This window comes from Lytechinus variegatus, chromosome 17 (assembly GCF_018143015.1).
Source record: "Lytechinus variegatus isolate NC3 chromosome 17, Lvar_3.0, whole genome shotgun sequence".
NCBI classification, from domain to species: Eukaryota; Metazoa; Echinodermata; class Echinoidea; order Temnopleuroida; family Toxopneustidae; genus Lytechinus; species Lytechinus variegatus.
The window spans coordinates 26,858,164-26,873,921 of record NC_054756.1 but is presented as its reverse complement, the minus strand read 5'-3'; the positions used below and the strand labels follow the sequence as shown (position 1 = coordinate 26,873,921).

The following is a 15,758-nucleotide window of genomic DNA, read 5'->3' as shown; positions in this document are numbered from 1 at the left end:
TTGGGGTTAAAATATTAGGTTTTTTTATTATGAATAGATAGATGATATTAGAATGATCTTCTCTTTCGTGTGTTCTTGCAAATCATGAATACAGAGGCCCGTATTCTGAAGTCGGGCTTAACTTAAACTCAGGTTTAAAGTTGTTCAAGTATGGGAAGCCAAAAGTATCAAAATTTTTATTAAGTTGTAAGTGTCTTATGTTTACTGTGCTCTTTCCTGATTCATTGATGGTGAAGGCAATCATCTATTTATACTTCCTACACAATTATGAATGATTTTAAAGGCCGAATGAGCTGAAAGTATGATATCTCTACTGTTACTGATTATTATCCATTGGCTCTCCATACTTGAACCACAACTTTAAACCTGAGTTAAAGTTAAACCGACTTCAGAATACGGGCCATTGAGGCTAAAGTTCACAAAGGTGGTTTTGAACCCATGATATGAAACCATGGTTTATGCAGATTTCAGGTCCCTGTCTTACAAATAGTTGCGATTGATCTGATCAACCACAACTATGGACGGCCAGCAACGCCAACATTTAAAATGCAAATTTGGTCAAAATACTTTTGAGATATGATGTATATTCATAAATTCATTGACTTCTTGACAATTTGGCAATGTTTGGTGTGTTCTCCTTTGTCTACAAAGGACATTTTGTAAATTTCCTGTTGAAAAAGATTATGTCACTGATGGATTTTCATATAGTTACTATTGATTGGATCAATTGTAACACTTTGTAAGACGGGGCCAAGGTTTTGTTACACTTTATTCATCGTGTATATTGAGAGGCATCCAGTAGCGAATGAGCCCAATTGTTGGTGTATGTGCTGAATTCAGTGTATTCGATGTCAATGCCTGGAATCTGCATAAACCCTGGTTTCAAACTCACCTTTATGAATTTTGGCCAGAGTTCCAATCTCCTATTCTAACATCACTTTGACGAAATGTTTTTCCAACTATGATCATCCATTTATTCTAACATTCTAATCACTACATTTATCTTCAGACATGCACGGAGTGTTTCATCAGCTCTGACCATTTAGCACATTTATAAATAAGAAAAGAAGAATAAAAAAAAAACATGTGATATATTCTGGACCTTGTGCACATACATGTACATTTATTCCTGGTCAAAACTTGGTATACATGTACATGTATGTGTGGAAATTCAGCGATAATTTGGACAAGTACATGTACATTACATGCATAATACATGTACATGTCTACATGTAAATCATGAATTGCTTGCTTTTCTGTATTTACATCCTACATTTATGTATATATATATATATATATGTACATGTACAGGTACTTGTATATTGTGATTGTTATGTATGTTACAGACAACAGTACATGTACATGTGTATGTGCATATTGAACATTTACATCCAGACAATATACATGACATCTACCTCAAGTTACATGTACAGGTGACATCCTAGGGAATATTTAATGAGACATATTACTCAGTAAGTTTTCACTTACTATTTGTTATAAGCTAAAATCCTTGCATCTGATTGGCTCAGAGAAAGATTGTAATTGAAAATGATTGACTACATGTATTTGTTACATGAAATGCTTTCCGATTGATGACAGTACATGCATATGGTACATGTATCTTAACCCAATATTTATGGGGTCCTAAATTTTCTTCAATACATTTAATTTGAAAATCATTATGACAGATGGATATCATTAATACACCAATTATCTGTACATTATACATGTACATACAAATCTTATACATTGTACATATATAGTACATGCACATGTAACATGTATGTTACATTTCTTGAATTGAATTAAGAGGTGCATTTATGCTTCATTCGTGTTATCCAAAAGACACCATGTGTATTGCTGTTTTGTCTTGTGTACATGTGTTTGTTATATTTGTATTGTTCATTCTTTGTTTCGTCTAATGAAAAAAAAGATTAAAACTTGCACATACATATTTACATGTTCTTGTACATCTTTATGCAAAAAGATGGTCAATTTAACAAAAAAAGTTGATATTACAAGCTCTAAAACATTTTTCTGCTAAGTCATCTTAAGACCTTCTGCTTCAATATCTCAAAGGTGAGTTACGACCTTTTACATCTAACTTGTCCTTTCGCTGCATCTTTGTCATCAATTACATAGCAACCACTACCACTAATACCATACCACTCTCATTTCTGTCATAGCCTCTTTTGTTGCTTTTGTTAAACTATCTATTCTTAATAGAAAACGCCAATCTTACATTATTTTGCTTTATTTATTTTAATTTCATTATCTATTTTGCATCAGAAAAAGGCCATTGTAAGTTTCTTTTTGCATGTATTTTCATTAATCTAGTTAATTGCATAGACAAAGGTCCCTTTCACTGGTGCCATGTACATGTATGTACATTATTTGTTCATCAGAGCCTCCAGGACTATATCTATGCATTTGTCAGTTTGATTTTGTTTGCTATTAACCCTAATTTTTGTGGAATGCTGTTTCCTAAAAAAATAAAAAAAAAAATAACCAAGAGTTACAGAATATTATGACAAGAAAATTTAGTTCAGCATGTGAAATTCAAACCTCAATTGTGGATTTGCCATTTTGGGGATTACGATCAAAATGATTGCCAAATTATTTTGCTTATGCATGAATTTTATTGAAAAATAGATTGAACATGCTTTGTATGAAAAGTGATATGAAACTGTAAAATGAGTAAAAGTGTATTTACATTAAGAACATGTAAAAAATCCACATTGTTTTACACAATTTCCTTAAAGATATGGTAAGAAATGGGAAACATGATTTCGATACCCTGTCCATTTTACATATGTTGATTAGTTGTAGAGGATGATAATTTTTGTTGAAAAATTGCTGAAATTTTTTTCATTTCCCATTTTCTTTGCTTTATCTAAATACATGTACTGTACAGTCAACTCATACATGTACATAATTATAATCCTTAAGGCAGTAAACAATGCCTAGTGCATGTGCATATAGTGCATGTTTTTGGTTGCGCTTTCTCCTCAATTTTTACACTGCAGTGCAAAACATTGATGGGGGGGGGGGGTGGAATGGAAGAAAATTTTGCTGAAATATTGTTTCTGCACATTTGACATATCTTACATTATACTGTTGACTTTCAGTACTTCAAAATTAAGGCACTATCTTTATACTCTATTTTTTTTAAAGAAACAAGTATTAAAGCATGTGTATATTATGGACATTGAAGAAGATTCACAAGTCTTTATAAGCTTCTGGAATAAAGAAAAGTAAACAATTTTGTTGGATTATTTACCCCTAAATAATGTACATGTGTGCAGTACAGAGGGAGGATTTCAGACAAATAGTATATTTATTATATGCGCATATTTATGAGGAGGAGCCATTAAATTAAGAATTCCAAAATCATCGACATCATTTTGCAGTAGTTTTCTGAAATTCTCTGTTCCTGAAATAATACAATATACATGAACATATTGGCTAAAAAACATTGCAGTGTAGTTTGTCATCTGTAACAATTTGCATGTTTTTGTGGTTCTTGTTTTTAAGTGAAAGAATTTTGTTGTCCTTTACTCTAATGTTCTCCATTTTAGTAAATTTTTTGTTCCTTTGTTAACTGCAAATGTTTTCATATTTTCACATCTATTGTGCAATGGTGCAACATTTTCACTGACCATATTATATGTTAACATTTTCTTGGTTTTATAATATGAGAGCCATGACTAACAAAGAGTTACAATTGATTCACAATTTGAGATCAAATCGAAATTAAGTTTGATTTTATTGCCCATAGTACATGTAGGTGTGAAAGTATTCTTGGTTTTAAATGAAATTTTAGGGCCCTGTCTGACAAACACTTGTGATAGATTAAATTCGAAGCCAAATCGAGATTGCTCTTAATTACCTATTTTGAGATCAAATCCCAGTTTTAAGTTTTACTTTAAAATCTGTAGTAGATGTGAAAAAGTTCTTGGGTCTTCAGAATACCTGTCACGGCCTAGTCTGACAAAGACTTGTGATAGATAAAATCCCAACTCAAATTGAGATTGATCTTAATTCCTATATCTTCATTACATATTTTGAGATCAATTACAGATTAAGTTGGAATATTTTTTACTGTCTTAAGTAGATGTGAAAGCATTCTTGGTTTTAAATGAAATTTTAGGACAAAGACTTGTGATAGATTAATTTCAAAGCCAAATCGAGATTGACCTAAATTCTTATATCTTGATTACATTCTTTTGAGTTCAAATCCCAGTCTTAATTTTTTACTTTAAAATCTGTAGTAGATGTAAATACATCCTTGGTCTTGAATAATTAGAATAATTGGATTAATTTTCAGGGCCCAGTCTGACAAAGACTTGTCAAAAATAAAATCCCAACTCAAATTGAGATTGATCTTAATTCTTATATCTTTTAATTACACAATTTGAGATTAATTCCAGATTAAGTTTTAATATTTTTACTGTCTTAAGTAGATGTGAAAACATTCTTGGTTTTAAAAGAAATTTGAGGGCCCTGTCTTACAAATAGTTATGATAGAATCTAATCAACGTAAAAATGAAATTGATCTCAATTCCTATTATAGAATTTTGCATTGAAAAACCCCCCTTCTATCCATAGTAGAATTAAAGCATTATTGGTATTCAAAGAAATTTCAGGACCTAAAAAAAGTGGTGCAATAAATTAAAATCAGACTAAGAAATTTATTGATCTCAATGCCTACCTCTGAATTACGTAATTTGAGATCAATTCTAATTTAAGTTATATTTTGATTGTAACATGTATTGCAAAGAGCATTTATAAGAAAGAAAGTGACATCGATAAAGTACGACACAGTCACATATGTACCTACATTAATAAGGATGCTAATCAATTTCTATTTCTTCTCACTTTCATTGATAGATTGAGCTTCATGCTAGTCCCGAGATGTACCAATTATTTTCACCCACCCGCCGGAACATCGTGACAAAGAAAGTCTTCGAAGGATTGCCAAAACAGCGCAGTCAAGCCTTCTTGACTTTTGATGGGTCCACCCCTGTGGAGCCTTCTGCCGCAAGAGGGGGCTATAATCTGCGTGTGAGGATGGAAACCCCATCTGGGAAACCCCAAATGATTGATCCTTATGTGGAGACTGTAATCGCTGACACACTGCGAAGTCACGATCCGTCAGGTCTAGGTCTGAGAGAAGATGAAGGAATTCCTAAACCTCGTAGCGAAGCATTCCTGACCTTTGAAGGCCGATCAATTCCTGTGCAGCCTTCTACCAGTAGAGGGAGCTATGACCCAAGGTATGGTTTCCCACTAGAAGCTTCTGGTGGAACATCTAGCCTGATGAATCCATCCATTGAAGGTAGGATAGAAGTCACTCAGCAGAACCTCGATCAGACAACCCCTATGGAGAGTCTGGATGGCAGCAGCAACACCCGCACAATTCATATCCGTAAGGTCCACACAGTGCGTACTCTGGAAAGCCAGGATCCGGCATCTGTACTACCTCTGCAGACCAGGAGTGACCTGTCTGCAGATGCTGCAAAAGTCAGTGGTACTTGGCAAAGCTTAGTTGAGGTGAGTACTGATTTGAATCCTGTGGATGCAAGCAGTGACAGTATGTTTCAGGTTGGTCACGACCATTCTGTAGGCCTGGTGCAGAGTCTTCAAGCTGTAGGTGTGAAACCTGACACGAGTGATCCATCTGCAGAGAGCAAGGTAGCCGATGAAGAGCAGATCACAGGACTGGTAAGTATTTCATCCAAACTTGCCACACTTGATAGAAGCAGAGCTACCCGTGCCATGCTACAGTACCCAGAACCTGTGTATATGGAACTCCAACTGACAAACCTACATGAGACCTTAGAAGTCGATGCAACGCCAAACGAGACTTTGGCAAGCCATAGCGTGGGACCTCGTGAAAGCCTCTCAAAAGAATGCAGTACAGCTTACCTGATGCTAGAAGCTCAACCTACCTGTACCCTTCTTATTGACAGACAGGCCCAAGGTGTGCAAAACAAGGATGAGATAAGCTTGAAGACAAGGGAAGAGAATGACACCTCCAAACCTAAGCTTTATATCCGTGAAACTCATTTTGATCCTATAGTGCTTAGCTCTGATAATTCTAGGAAACAGGAGTGGAGTGAGCCATCTGAGGAAGCCATAGTTGACTGTACAGTACTAAGTGTTGATGAGGCCATGCCTGCCATCAATTCTGAGGAATGGGATGACGGCATTGAGCAGTTGGTTAATATCAGCAGGGTCCATTTTGCACACCCTTTTGAAAGTCCAGAAGCAAAGGTTGTACAACTTGATAAGAGTCTTCCATCTGTAGAGACCATTATTGAGGATATTAAACAAAAGTCGGATGAGGACATCACCCTTACATTAGGTAGGCTAAACAGACTGGTGTTTGAATCAGGGGAAGCACAAATGGTTGACAGATCAACGGAGGATACTATAGAAGACCAGCCGCAAAGCTTGGAGTCTAAAGACACTGGAAGACATGAAAAGATTGACTTTTCTGTCGGTGTCATGATGGATAGTACATTTTCTACCGTGGAGCAAGAAATACCTGATAGGAAACTTGGTGAAGAGGAGGAAAGTTTTGACTGTACTGTTCTTAATCTTGAAGTCCAAAGTGTTCATGCTGTTGTAATTCCAGAAGAAGAGGCTTTGCAACATGAAGAGCATGGTCCATCTGTAAAAAGCCTGAATGTCAATACTAAGCAAGAGTCTATCATAGATGATAGCAATCACCAAGCAATTGATGACCTGATTGAATTAATGATGAGAGATTGGTGCGAAGGCATAGATATTGAGAAGGGATGTTCTGATGGGCAATCTGGTAGAGCTGATGAATGCACAGAATCTGTGTTTGTGAAAGATGTAAAGATGCATGACCCAGTGCTATTCGAATCAGCCAACATACAAGAAAGCCCGGAGGGTGGTGAAACTAAGTCCCATGTGATTGCAGGACTTGCAGATGCCATGATAAACTATAGTGATGGAGTAAAGAATAGAGGTGAAGAAACTTTAGGTTCACCTCTCTTGACCATCCCTTCTGTCGAAGAGATTATCGCAGACGCAAACCAAAATGTGCTCGAAGAAGTACCCACAGTGATAAATGATACATTCGATAAAAGCAATAGGCAATTGTCTCAGATCAATCAAGAGCAAATAGGGCGTGATTTGGAAAGTCGCCAATTGAAGGTTCTGCAATTTGAAAAGAATGATTCGTCACTAGAGACTATGATAGGTGATACTGTCGAAGAGGTTATAGCAGATGCAAACCAAAATGTGCTCGAAGAAGTACCCACAATGACAAATGATACATTCGATGAAAGCAATAGGCAATTGATGCAGATCAATCAAGAGCAAATAGGGCATGATATGGAAAGTCGCCAATTGAAGGTTCTGCAACTTAAAAAGAACGATCAATCAGAAGGGATTACGGTAGGTGATGCTGAAGACAGCTGGGATGTGGAAGTGTTTGGTGACATCCCTAAAGAAGATGGCAAAAATGGGGAGCAGTGGGTTCATGTTAGCGGATTAGATATTGAAGTCCCTGAAGTTGATGCGGAGCAACTTGAAAAGAGTGATCCATCAGGAGAGAATATTGTAGAAGATACGAAACAAAACTTGGATAAGGGATTGCCAGAGAGGAAAGCTGAAACGAAGGAAGAGAGCAGAAGCCACACGATTCAAGGACGTATGCTTGATACGTTCCGTAGGTTCAAAAGCCTTGTGTTTGAATCTGGGGAAGCCAAGGCGATAGATCCATCACCAAAGATCTTGAAGACTGACAAACCACAAGAATCTGTGGCTGATGCTGGAAAACCTGAAGGGATTGACTATACTACCGATGCCACTCTAGATGGTGGAGCGCCTGGTATGAAACAGGAAATACATGTACCTGAAGTGAAAGTTGATAAAGAGGAAGAAAGCATGAGTCGCTCTGTTCTTAGTCATGAAGTTCTTATTTTGGATACCTTGGAAACCTCATACAAAAAGACTGCACAACTTGACGAAAGTAGTTCATCTGAAGAAACCATGTCAGTCAAAGCATCAGAAAGGTTGGAGACTGATAGGGGTAATCGTTCAATAATTGACAACCTTGTGGATGCAATGATGAACCATGTGGTTGAAAGCATAGATGTTGATAAAGAATGTCCTGATATGAAGTTTGACATAGCAGATGAATGTCCCAAGTTTGAAGTTGTGAAACATGAAAAGATTGATGACTCGGTAGTTCCTGTAGCAGCTAACTCAAATGAGAGCTCGGAAATAGATGCTGATGTATCAAGACCCCAAGCAGTTAATAGACTTGTAGATGTCATGATAAGCATTGGGGATAGGAGTATAAGTGTAGGTGGGGAAACACATATTGTGACAGCAAGCAATAGTCTTACTATCCATAACCAAGAAGCAGATGATATCTATGCTCGTTCACCTGAAAGCATAGAGTTTGAAATCATTCAATGTGAGGAGAACATCCCGCCTCGCTTCAAACTATCTACTGTGGAAATGACTGTAGACATTACCAATCAAATTGGAGAAGCATATCCTGAAGCAAGGGATGATGAAGATGATGAAAGAATGGACAGATCGATTTATAGTCATACAGCATATGCAGTGCATGTTCCAGGAAGTCCAGAATTGGAAACTCTGCAACCTGATAAGAGCGATCCATGTGTTGAATCTGCATTTGTCAACCCACAGGAATGCTCGGAGGTCAAGGATGTGGAACTCGAAAGGGTTGATCCACAATGGACAGCACAACCATCCATGGATTTGTCAAGTCTCTATGTGGAAGCTGGCCATGATTCGCAGAAAGAGTGCAGTACAGCTTTCCTGTTGTTAGAGGGCCAGACAATCTCTTGGCAAGCTTCATTTAATAGCGAGACCCCAGAGGCTGAAGACATTGAAATCCAAATGAATGCTAATGATGAGATCTCCACCGATCTGTCTGAGAGCCAGAATTTGGTAATCTTGAGTGTTGAGCCTTGCCAAGAAATGCCTAAGGAATGCAGTACTGCTTTCCTTATGTTGGAAGGCCAGCCAATATCTTGGCAGGCTTCCATCAATAGAGGTGCACCTGGTGATCAGGCCAGCAACCACGCTTCAGCTGAAACACCACAAGCAATTGATGAACCAAACGAGACTGTGTTACAGGATACACGGCAAACCCTGGTTCAGGCTATTCCAGACATGAAAATCAAAGAACAGAATGGAGAGGGCATTCATGTGTCTTCCATCAGTGGAGATGATGCTGAGCCTAAACTGTTGAATCAGGATCTTGATTTAGGGGAGGTAGAAAAGAGTGAACACTCTGTGAACATATTTGAAAGTATCGAACAAAGTATCAGCATGGAATTGCTTGATGCCAACCCTGATGAACACAATGGTACCAGTCAGCAGATGATTAAAAGCAGTAGTTTCCATATTGCAAATACCTTTGAAAGCCCCGACGTTAATGTAATCAAGCATAGAAGTCGGGATCCATCTGTAGATGTTCAAGAAGATGATTCTCGAGAAATTTTGGATGGGGAAGTACTTGCCTTGAACCCTTATGAAGTTTATGACAGTAGTGAGCAGTGGATTAGTATTGGTGGAGTGGATATTGCAGAAGAGGCTGTGCAGCCTCAAGTGAGTGATTCACCTGTAGAGAAGATCATTGATATTACTGGACAAAGATTAGATGAAGAAATAATTGTTGACTTTCCTGAAGAAGAGGATGAAAGTGGTGAGCAGTGGTTTCATATTGGTCCAGAGGATGTTGAAAGACCGAGATCAAATGATGTGCTTACTGAAAAGAGAGATGATTCCGAAGGGTACATTCTAGATGATACTGAACAACACTTGGATGAGGAAATCCCTGAAAGGACAGCTGATAAGGCAGAAAGCAGCAAGGGTACGATTCATGGGCATATGATTCATATGGTGCGTAAATTCAAAGGTCTGGTATTTGAGAATAGCGAAGCCCGGACCAGTGACCTGTCTTCAGTGATCTTGGTGGATGAAAGACCAGGAAGCTTAGAGACAGATGCTGTGATAATTGATTCTCCAGTTAACACTGCAATAGATAATGGATTACCGAAACTTGGGGAGGACTTGCCCCTGGTTGATGATGTTGATGAGAAAGAAACCATAGTCGGTTCAGTTCGGAGGCTTGAAGTCCAAAATGTGCCTATCCTGGAAAGGTCAGAATTAGATCCAGTGGAACCTATAGAGATTGATTTAGCTGTTCAGTCTGAATTAGTTAACCCACAAGATAGACCAGAGGCTGATGATGGTAGAATCAAAGTAATTGATAATTTTGCTGAGGTTATGGTGAAAGATGTGTTTGAAAGCATTTATGACGACAAAGAAATTCCTGTATTGAAGATTGATTTAGCTGTTCAGACTAAATTAGTCGACCCACAAGATAGACCAGAGGCTGATGATGGTAGAATCAATGTAATTGATAATTTTGCCGAGGTTATGGTGAAAGGTGTGTTTGAAAGCGTTTATGATGACAAAGAAATTCTTGTATCGAAGTCTGACACAGACATTGAGTGCCTTGATTATGAAGTTGAAAAAGAAGAAAAGATTGTTGACTCAGCAATAAATATATCAGCCATCACACAGCAATGTCCAGAGAATGATGAAACAAAATCCGAAGTGATCAGGGAACTTGTAAATGCCATGATCTACGGTGGAGATAACAGCAGAGAAGAGGAAGCTCCTAATGTCACAGCTGATGTGGGTTGCAATCTCCATTTCCCTAAAGTTGATGAACTCTACATACCTGAAAGCTCAGAGGTGGAAGTTCTGGAAGGTCAGAAGGGTGATCTGTCACCATCAAACTCTTCTATTGTAGAAGATTTTATAGAGGATACACAGCAAGGCATGCTTGAACAAACACCTGAATTGAAAGTTGATGAAAAAGGTGAAAGCAGATCCAGCTCATTTTGTAGTGGAGACAATGTTGCAGATGCTGCTGAACCTGACAAGATTGGTTCATCTGTTGGAACTCTCATTGTTTGTGCACAGGAGAGACCAAAGTTTGAGGAAGTGGAACTGGAACAAAGGACTGCATGTCACACCAATGATTTGTCTAGTGCGAATCTGGAAACTGGCCAGGGATCACTGAAGGAACGCAGGTCAGCTTTCCTGATGTTAGAAGGTGAGGCAATATCATGGCAGGCTTCTGTCTCTAGAGAGAATCCAGAGGCTGAGGATGTAGAAATCCAAATGATCCCAACACCTGGAGATGACATCGCACCCGACTCGCTTGAAAGCAAGAATTCGGTCATTCTGAGTGTTGAGCCTTGCCAAGAATCGCCTAAGGAATGCAGTACCGCCTTCCTCATGTTAGAAGGCCAGCCAATATCTTGGCAGGCTTCAGTCAATAGAGGGACACCAGGTGTTCAAGCCAGAGAAGAGGCTTCAGCCGGAAATATTGATGTTCTTGTAGAGACCATAAGAGCAGATACACTGCAAATTGTAGATGAGGCAAGCCAGAACTTGAAAGTCCAGGAATCACATGGGAAGAGCATGCAAACGTTTCATATCGGTACAGCTGATGTTGATACTGAACTGCCTACTTCAGATCTTGAGTCTCGGAAACCTGAAGATATTGATCCATCTGACGACAGTTCAGTTCAAATTGTTGGTGTAGCTATACCTGTTCGAATTCCTGATGCACAAGATGTTATCATTGAGGAATCAATTGATACCAGTCAAAAGCGTATGTCATATACTTATGAAATCCCTGTATCACAGTCTGTGCAAATGAAACAGAATGATCCAAATGTAGAGATGGTTACAGTCAATGAAGAGCAATATGATGATGAAAAACAAAGTGATGATGAGGAAATATTTGCTTCAAGTCACAATGAACAAGAAATCAGTGAGCTTTCAACTGATATCAGTACAGTGAATGTTGTCCATACTTTGGAAAGCTCTGAAATCGAGAATGTGCAACAGAGAGAAGGGACACGGTCAGTAGAAAGCATAATAGATATTACTGAACAAAGCTTGACCTCAGAATCACCTACTGAAATCCCTAATGAACAAGATGAAAGCAGGGAGCAGTTGAGTCAAATCAATCAAGTCCAAATTGTGCAAATTTATGAAAGTTCTGAAAGTAAGGTTCAACTGGAAAAGAGTGATTCATACGTAAAGACCATTGTAGTAGATACAGAACAAAATGATGAACGGGAAATGCCTTCTGAATTCCCTGATGAACAAGATGTAAGTGTTGAGCAGTCAATTCACATCAATGAAGTTCATATTGGAGATTCAATAGAAAGCCTTGAAGACACTCTTGTGCAAATTAAAGAGATTGATCCATCTGCAGAGACCATAACAGGAGATAAAGTACAAAGTGATGATGAGCAAAAGGTTGCTGTAAGTCCTGATGAACAGGAAAGGAGTGACGATTTGATTCATGTCAGTGAAGTTGATATTCCATCAAAACTGGAAAGTTCAACAGTGGAGGCACCACAACTTGACAATAGTCAAAACATTGGCCAGTCAGTCCATAGCAGTGCAGTCCAATTTCTGTCTACACCGGAAATTTCAGCGTTAGAGGTTGTCCAGCCTGAAAGAAATGAAATTGTTGAACAGTCAATCCATAGCAGTGCAGTCCAAATTCTGTCTACACCGGAAATTTCATTGTTAGAGGTTGTCCAGCCTGAAAGAAATGAAATTGTTGAACAGTCGATTCATAGCAGTAAAGTCCAAATTCCATCAACTTTGAAAAGTTCAACAGTAGAGGAACCACAACCTAACAATAGTGAAAACATTGGCCAGTCAGTCAATAGCAGTGCAGTCCAAATTCAGTCTACACCAGAAATTGCAACGGTAGAGGTTGTCCAGCCTGAAAGAAATGAAATATTTGAACAGTCAATTCATAGCAGTGCAGTACAAATTCCGTCGACACTGGGACATTCAACAGTGGAGACTCCTCTACCTGACAATGATGAAAACATTAACCAATCAAGAGACAAACATATAGTACAAATTCTATCTAAGCTTGAGATTTCAAGAGGGAAGGCTGTCAGACCTAAAGAAAGTGATCCTTCTGTAGAGACCAGGTTAGTCAACATGCCTAAAGATTTTGCAGCTGATGATAATTCTGACATAATGGATTATCTTGTGGACGTCATGATGGAGAATGATGTCTTCTACGATGTAGATGTTGACAAAGAAAGTCCTGCTGTGCAGTTTGACCTGGCTGATGAATCCCCAGTGTCTGAAATGGTGAAACATGAACATATTAAGGACTCCAAGGTAATCTTATCAGCCAACAAAGAGGAAAACCCAGACAACGATGAATCAAGATCTCAAACAATGGATGGACTTGTAGATGCAATGACAAACTTTGGTTACATGATGCAGAATGTTGGTGTAGCAACTGACAATTTGACCCTGGCCCAAGAAAGAGAAGGCACTAGTCGCACGATTCATATCCGTAAAGTCTATCATGTGCATACACGTACTAGCTCAGAGCTTGAGCGTATGAATGGCCAAGAGAGTGATCTCTCACCCTTGCTCGTGTCTGCCAGTGCACAGGAAACCCACGAAGCCAATGCTGTGGAACTTGGTTTGAGTGACAGACCTGCAGAGACTGTGATAGCTAACACAACACAAAGTTTTGATCACTCATGTCCTGCAAAATCTGATGGCTTGGATGGAAGAAGCTTCCTTAGCATCCAGACTGTGCAGATGCTGCATAGTTCTGAACAGTCCATGCAACCCCTCAATCAGGAACCAAACAACCCCAGTTTGGCAAGCTCTCTTATGAAGGACCCAGAAGTTGTGGTGATGCAGACAGAAGTACAGCTGCAGGAACTGCCTCCTGTCGAAGCAGCTATAAGGGACAGTAGAACTTCACAGTCAATGACCATTCTAAATACCTCTGAAATATCAATATTACCTCAAGATCAGGTACCATGCTACCTGAATTCCGCAAGCTCCTTTATCAATGACCCAGAAGTTGTGACGCAGACAGAAGTGAAACTGCAGGAACTGAAATCTCTTGATCTGGCAAACTCACCAGCACCTGACCCGGGCTGTACAGATGCTATTGATATCACTTATTCACCTCCACCAGTGGGCCTTACCAATCTCTTCGTGGCCGCTTCTTTGTCCAACGTTGATACTTCCATGGTAAGCGTACGGATGTCGGAGTGGAAAGTACAGGTTACTAACACCTTGTTCACCTGGGCTGTTAATCTACTGACCATTGTCTTGGGCAATTCTACTATTCCGGTTCAAATCCTGGACAATATTCAAAACAAGTCCAGTCAACGTAATTACTGCTCTTTGATTCTACATTTGCACATTACCTCTCTGGTGTATACTTCTCAGTGGTCATTCCTTAAGTGACTCCTCATTCTTCCAAGGATGATCTCTCCTCTATTTATAAGTGTACACTAGTTGGAGTAGAAAGTGTAGGTTACTAATGCCATTTTCAATCTGGTCTTTTAATCCGCCAACCACTCTCCTGGGCATTTCTACTCTTCCTGCATAAATCCTGGACAGTATTCAGAACTAGTCTAGACCAGACAACGTTCTAGCACTATTCACTTCTTCATATGCACATTCACTCTTTGGTACATGTATAACCTTACATCAGACGGTCCCAATGTTGCGTATACTTACAAGAATAGTTTCGCCTAGTCAAGCAAGTGGAAGTTGGAAAAGAAAGTTCAGGTAACTAACGCCATTTTCATCACTGATCTTAATCCATTGATCAACAAATCTCTACTATGGATTTCTGCATATCATTCTTTGAACCTGGGCAACATTCAGAACTTGACTAACTTTTGTTCTGCAGTTTCTACCGTCTCATTAGTACATTTCCTCGCTGATTTATTCTTTGAATTGGTCAGAATAATCGTGTTGGGTGCTGCAAAGACCATGGCATACATGTATGTGTTTACTAAGGAATACAATACAGGGTTTGTAAAGTTGTGAAACTCACTAATCCCTTTACTACTTGGGCTACATGAACATGTTGTGCTATTAATTCTTCATGTGCTTCTGTTTCATGTGCCTTTTGACCTTTCATATTGACCTTTGACCTGTTATGGGGAGGAGGAACAGGGAAAGGAGGACAGAGAAAGAAAAGAAGGAGAAAAAGAAAGAGCAATTGAGAGAGAAGAAGAGCAGTTGGAAGAGGGAGAGGAACAAGAGTTTGATTAGAATAATTAATGATGATTACAATGATGAGAATCATAGCAGTGGTGATAATATTTTCCTCTTAAATCTCTTTAATTCGTGCATATACATGTACATGTATATCTGGATCTCTTTCATTCTTATGTAATTTCAATATTTTATAATACTGATGAAATTGAGAAAGTTATGGGTTTAACTATTATGAATTAATGTTTGCTTTTGCTCTAACATCTCAATTTCACCAGAATATTATATCAAGGGAGAGATATTCTTAAGTGGGCTGATGTGAGGTCTTTGAAAGCATTTGTTGAAACAATGTCAATATAACTCTTTCATCTTGTACATGTACATGTATAGTAAGATATTTGGTGTATTACATTATTAATTTGTGTCATGGAAATTATGTTAATGCATTAACAATAAAGATATAAGTATACACATGTATAACAAGGCTTCATCTGTCCTGTTTGTTTTGAAATTTCTGTTCTCTAGAATTTGTGCATCAGTTGAAATACATGTATACAAATGAATTTACTTGCATGTGACTTTTCTCTATATGTCTTTGCTGAATACATGTAAATGTGTAGTGATCAAGGTGTTAGATGCAATTT

The 15,758-nt window shown here is 38.4% G+C and overlaps 1 protein-coding gene across 1 annotated transcript in view; it reads left to right on the top strand.

Annotated features, from left to right (window-relative positions):
- The window catches only part of LOC121430602, an 84,987-nt gene that overhangs the window by 35,539 nt on the left and 33,690 nt on the right, over positions 1–15,758 (top strand). Inside the window, exons 28-29 of the mRNA XM_041627920.1 lie at positions 2,290–2,301; positions 4,891–14,133. Of these exons, the coding sequence (XP_041483854.1) occupies positions 2,290–2,301; positions 4,891–14,133 (9,255 nt within the window). The remainder of the gene's footprint in view (positions 1–2,289; positions 2,302–4,890; positions 14,134–15,758) is intronic.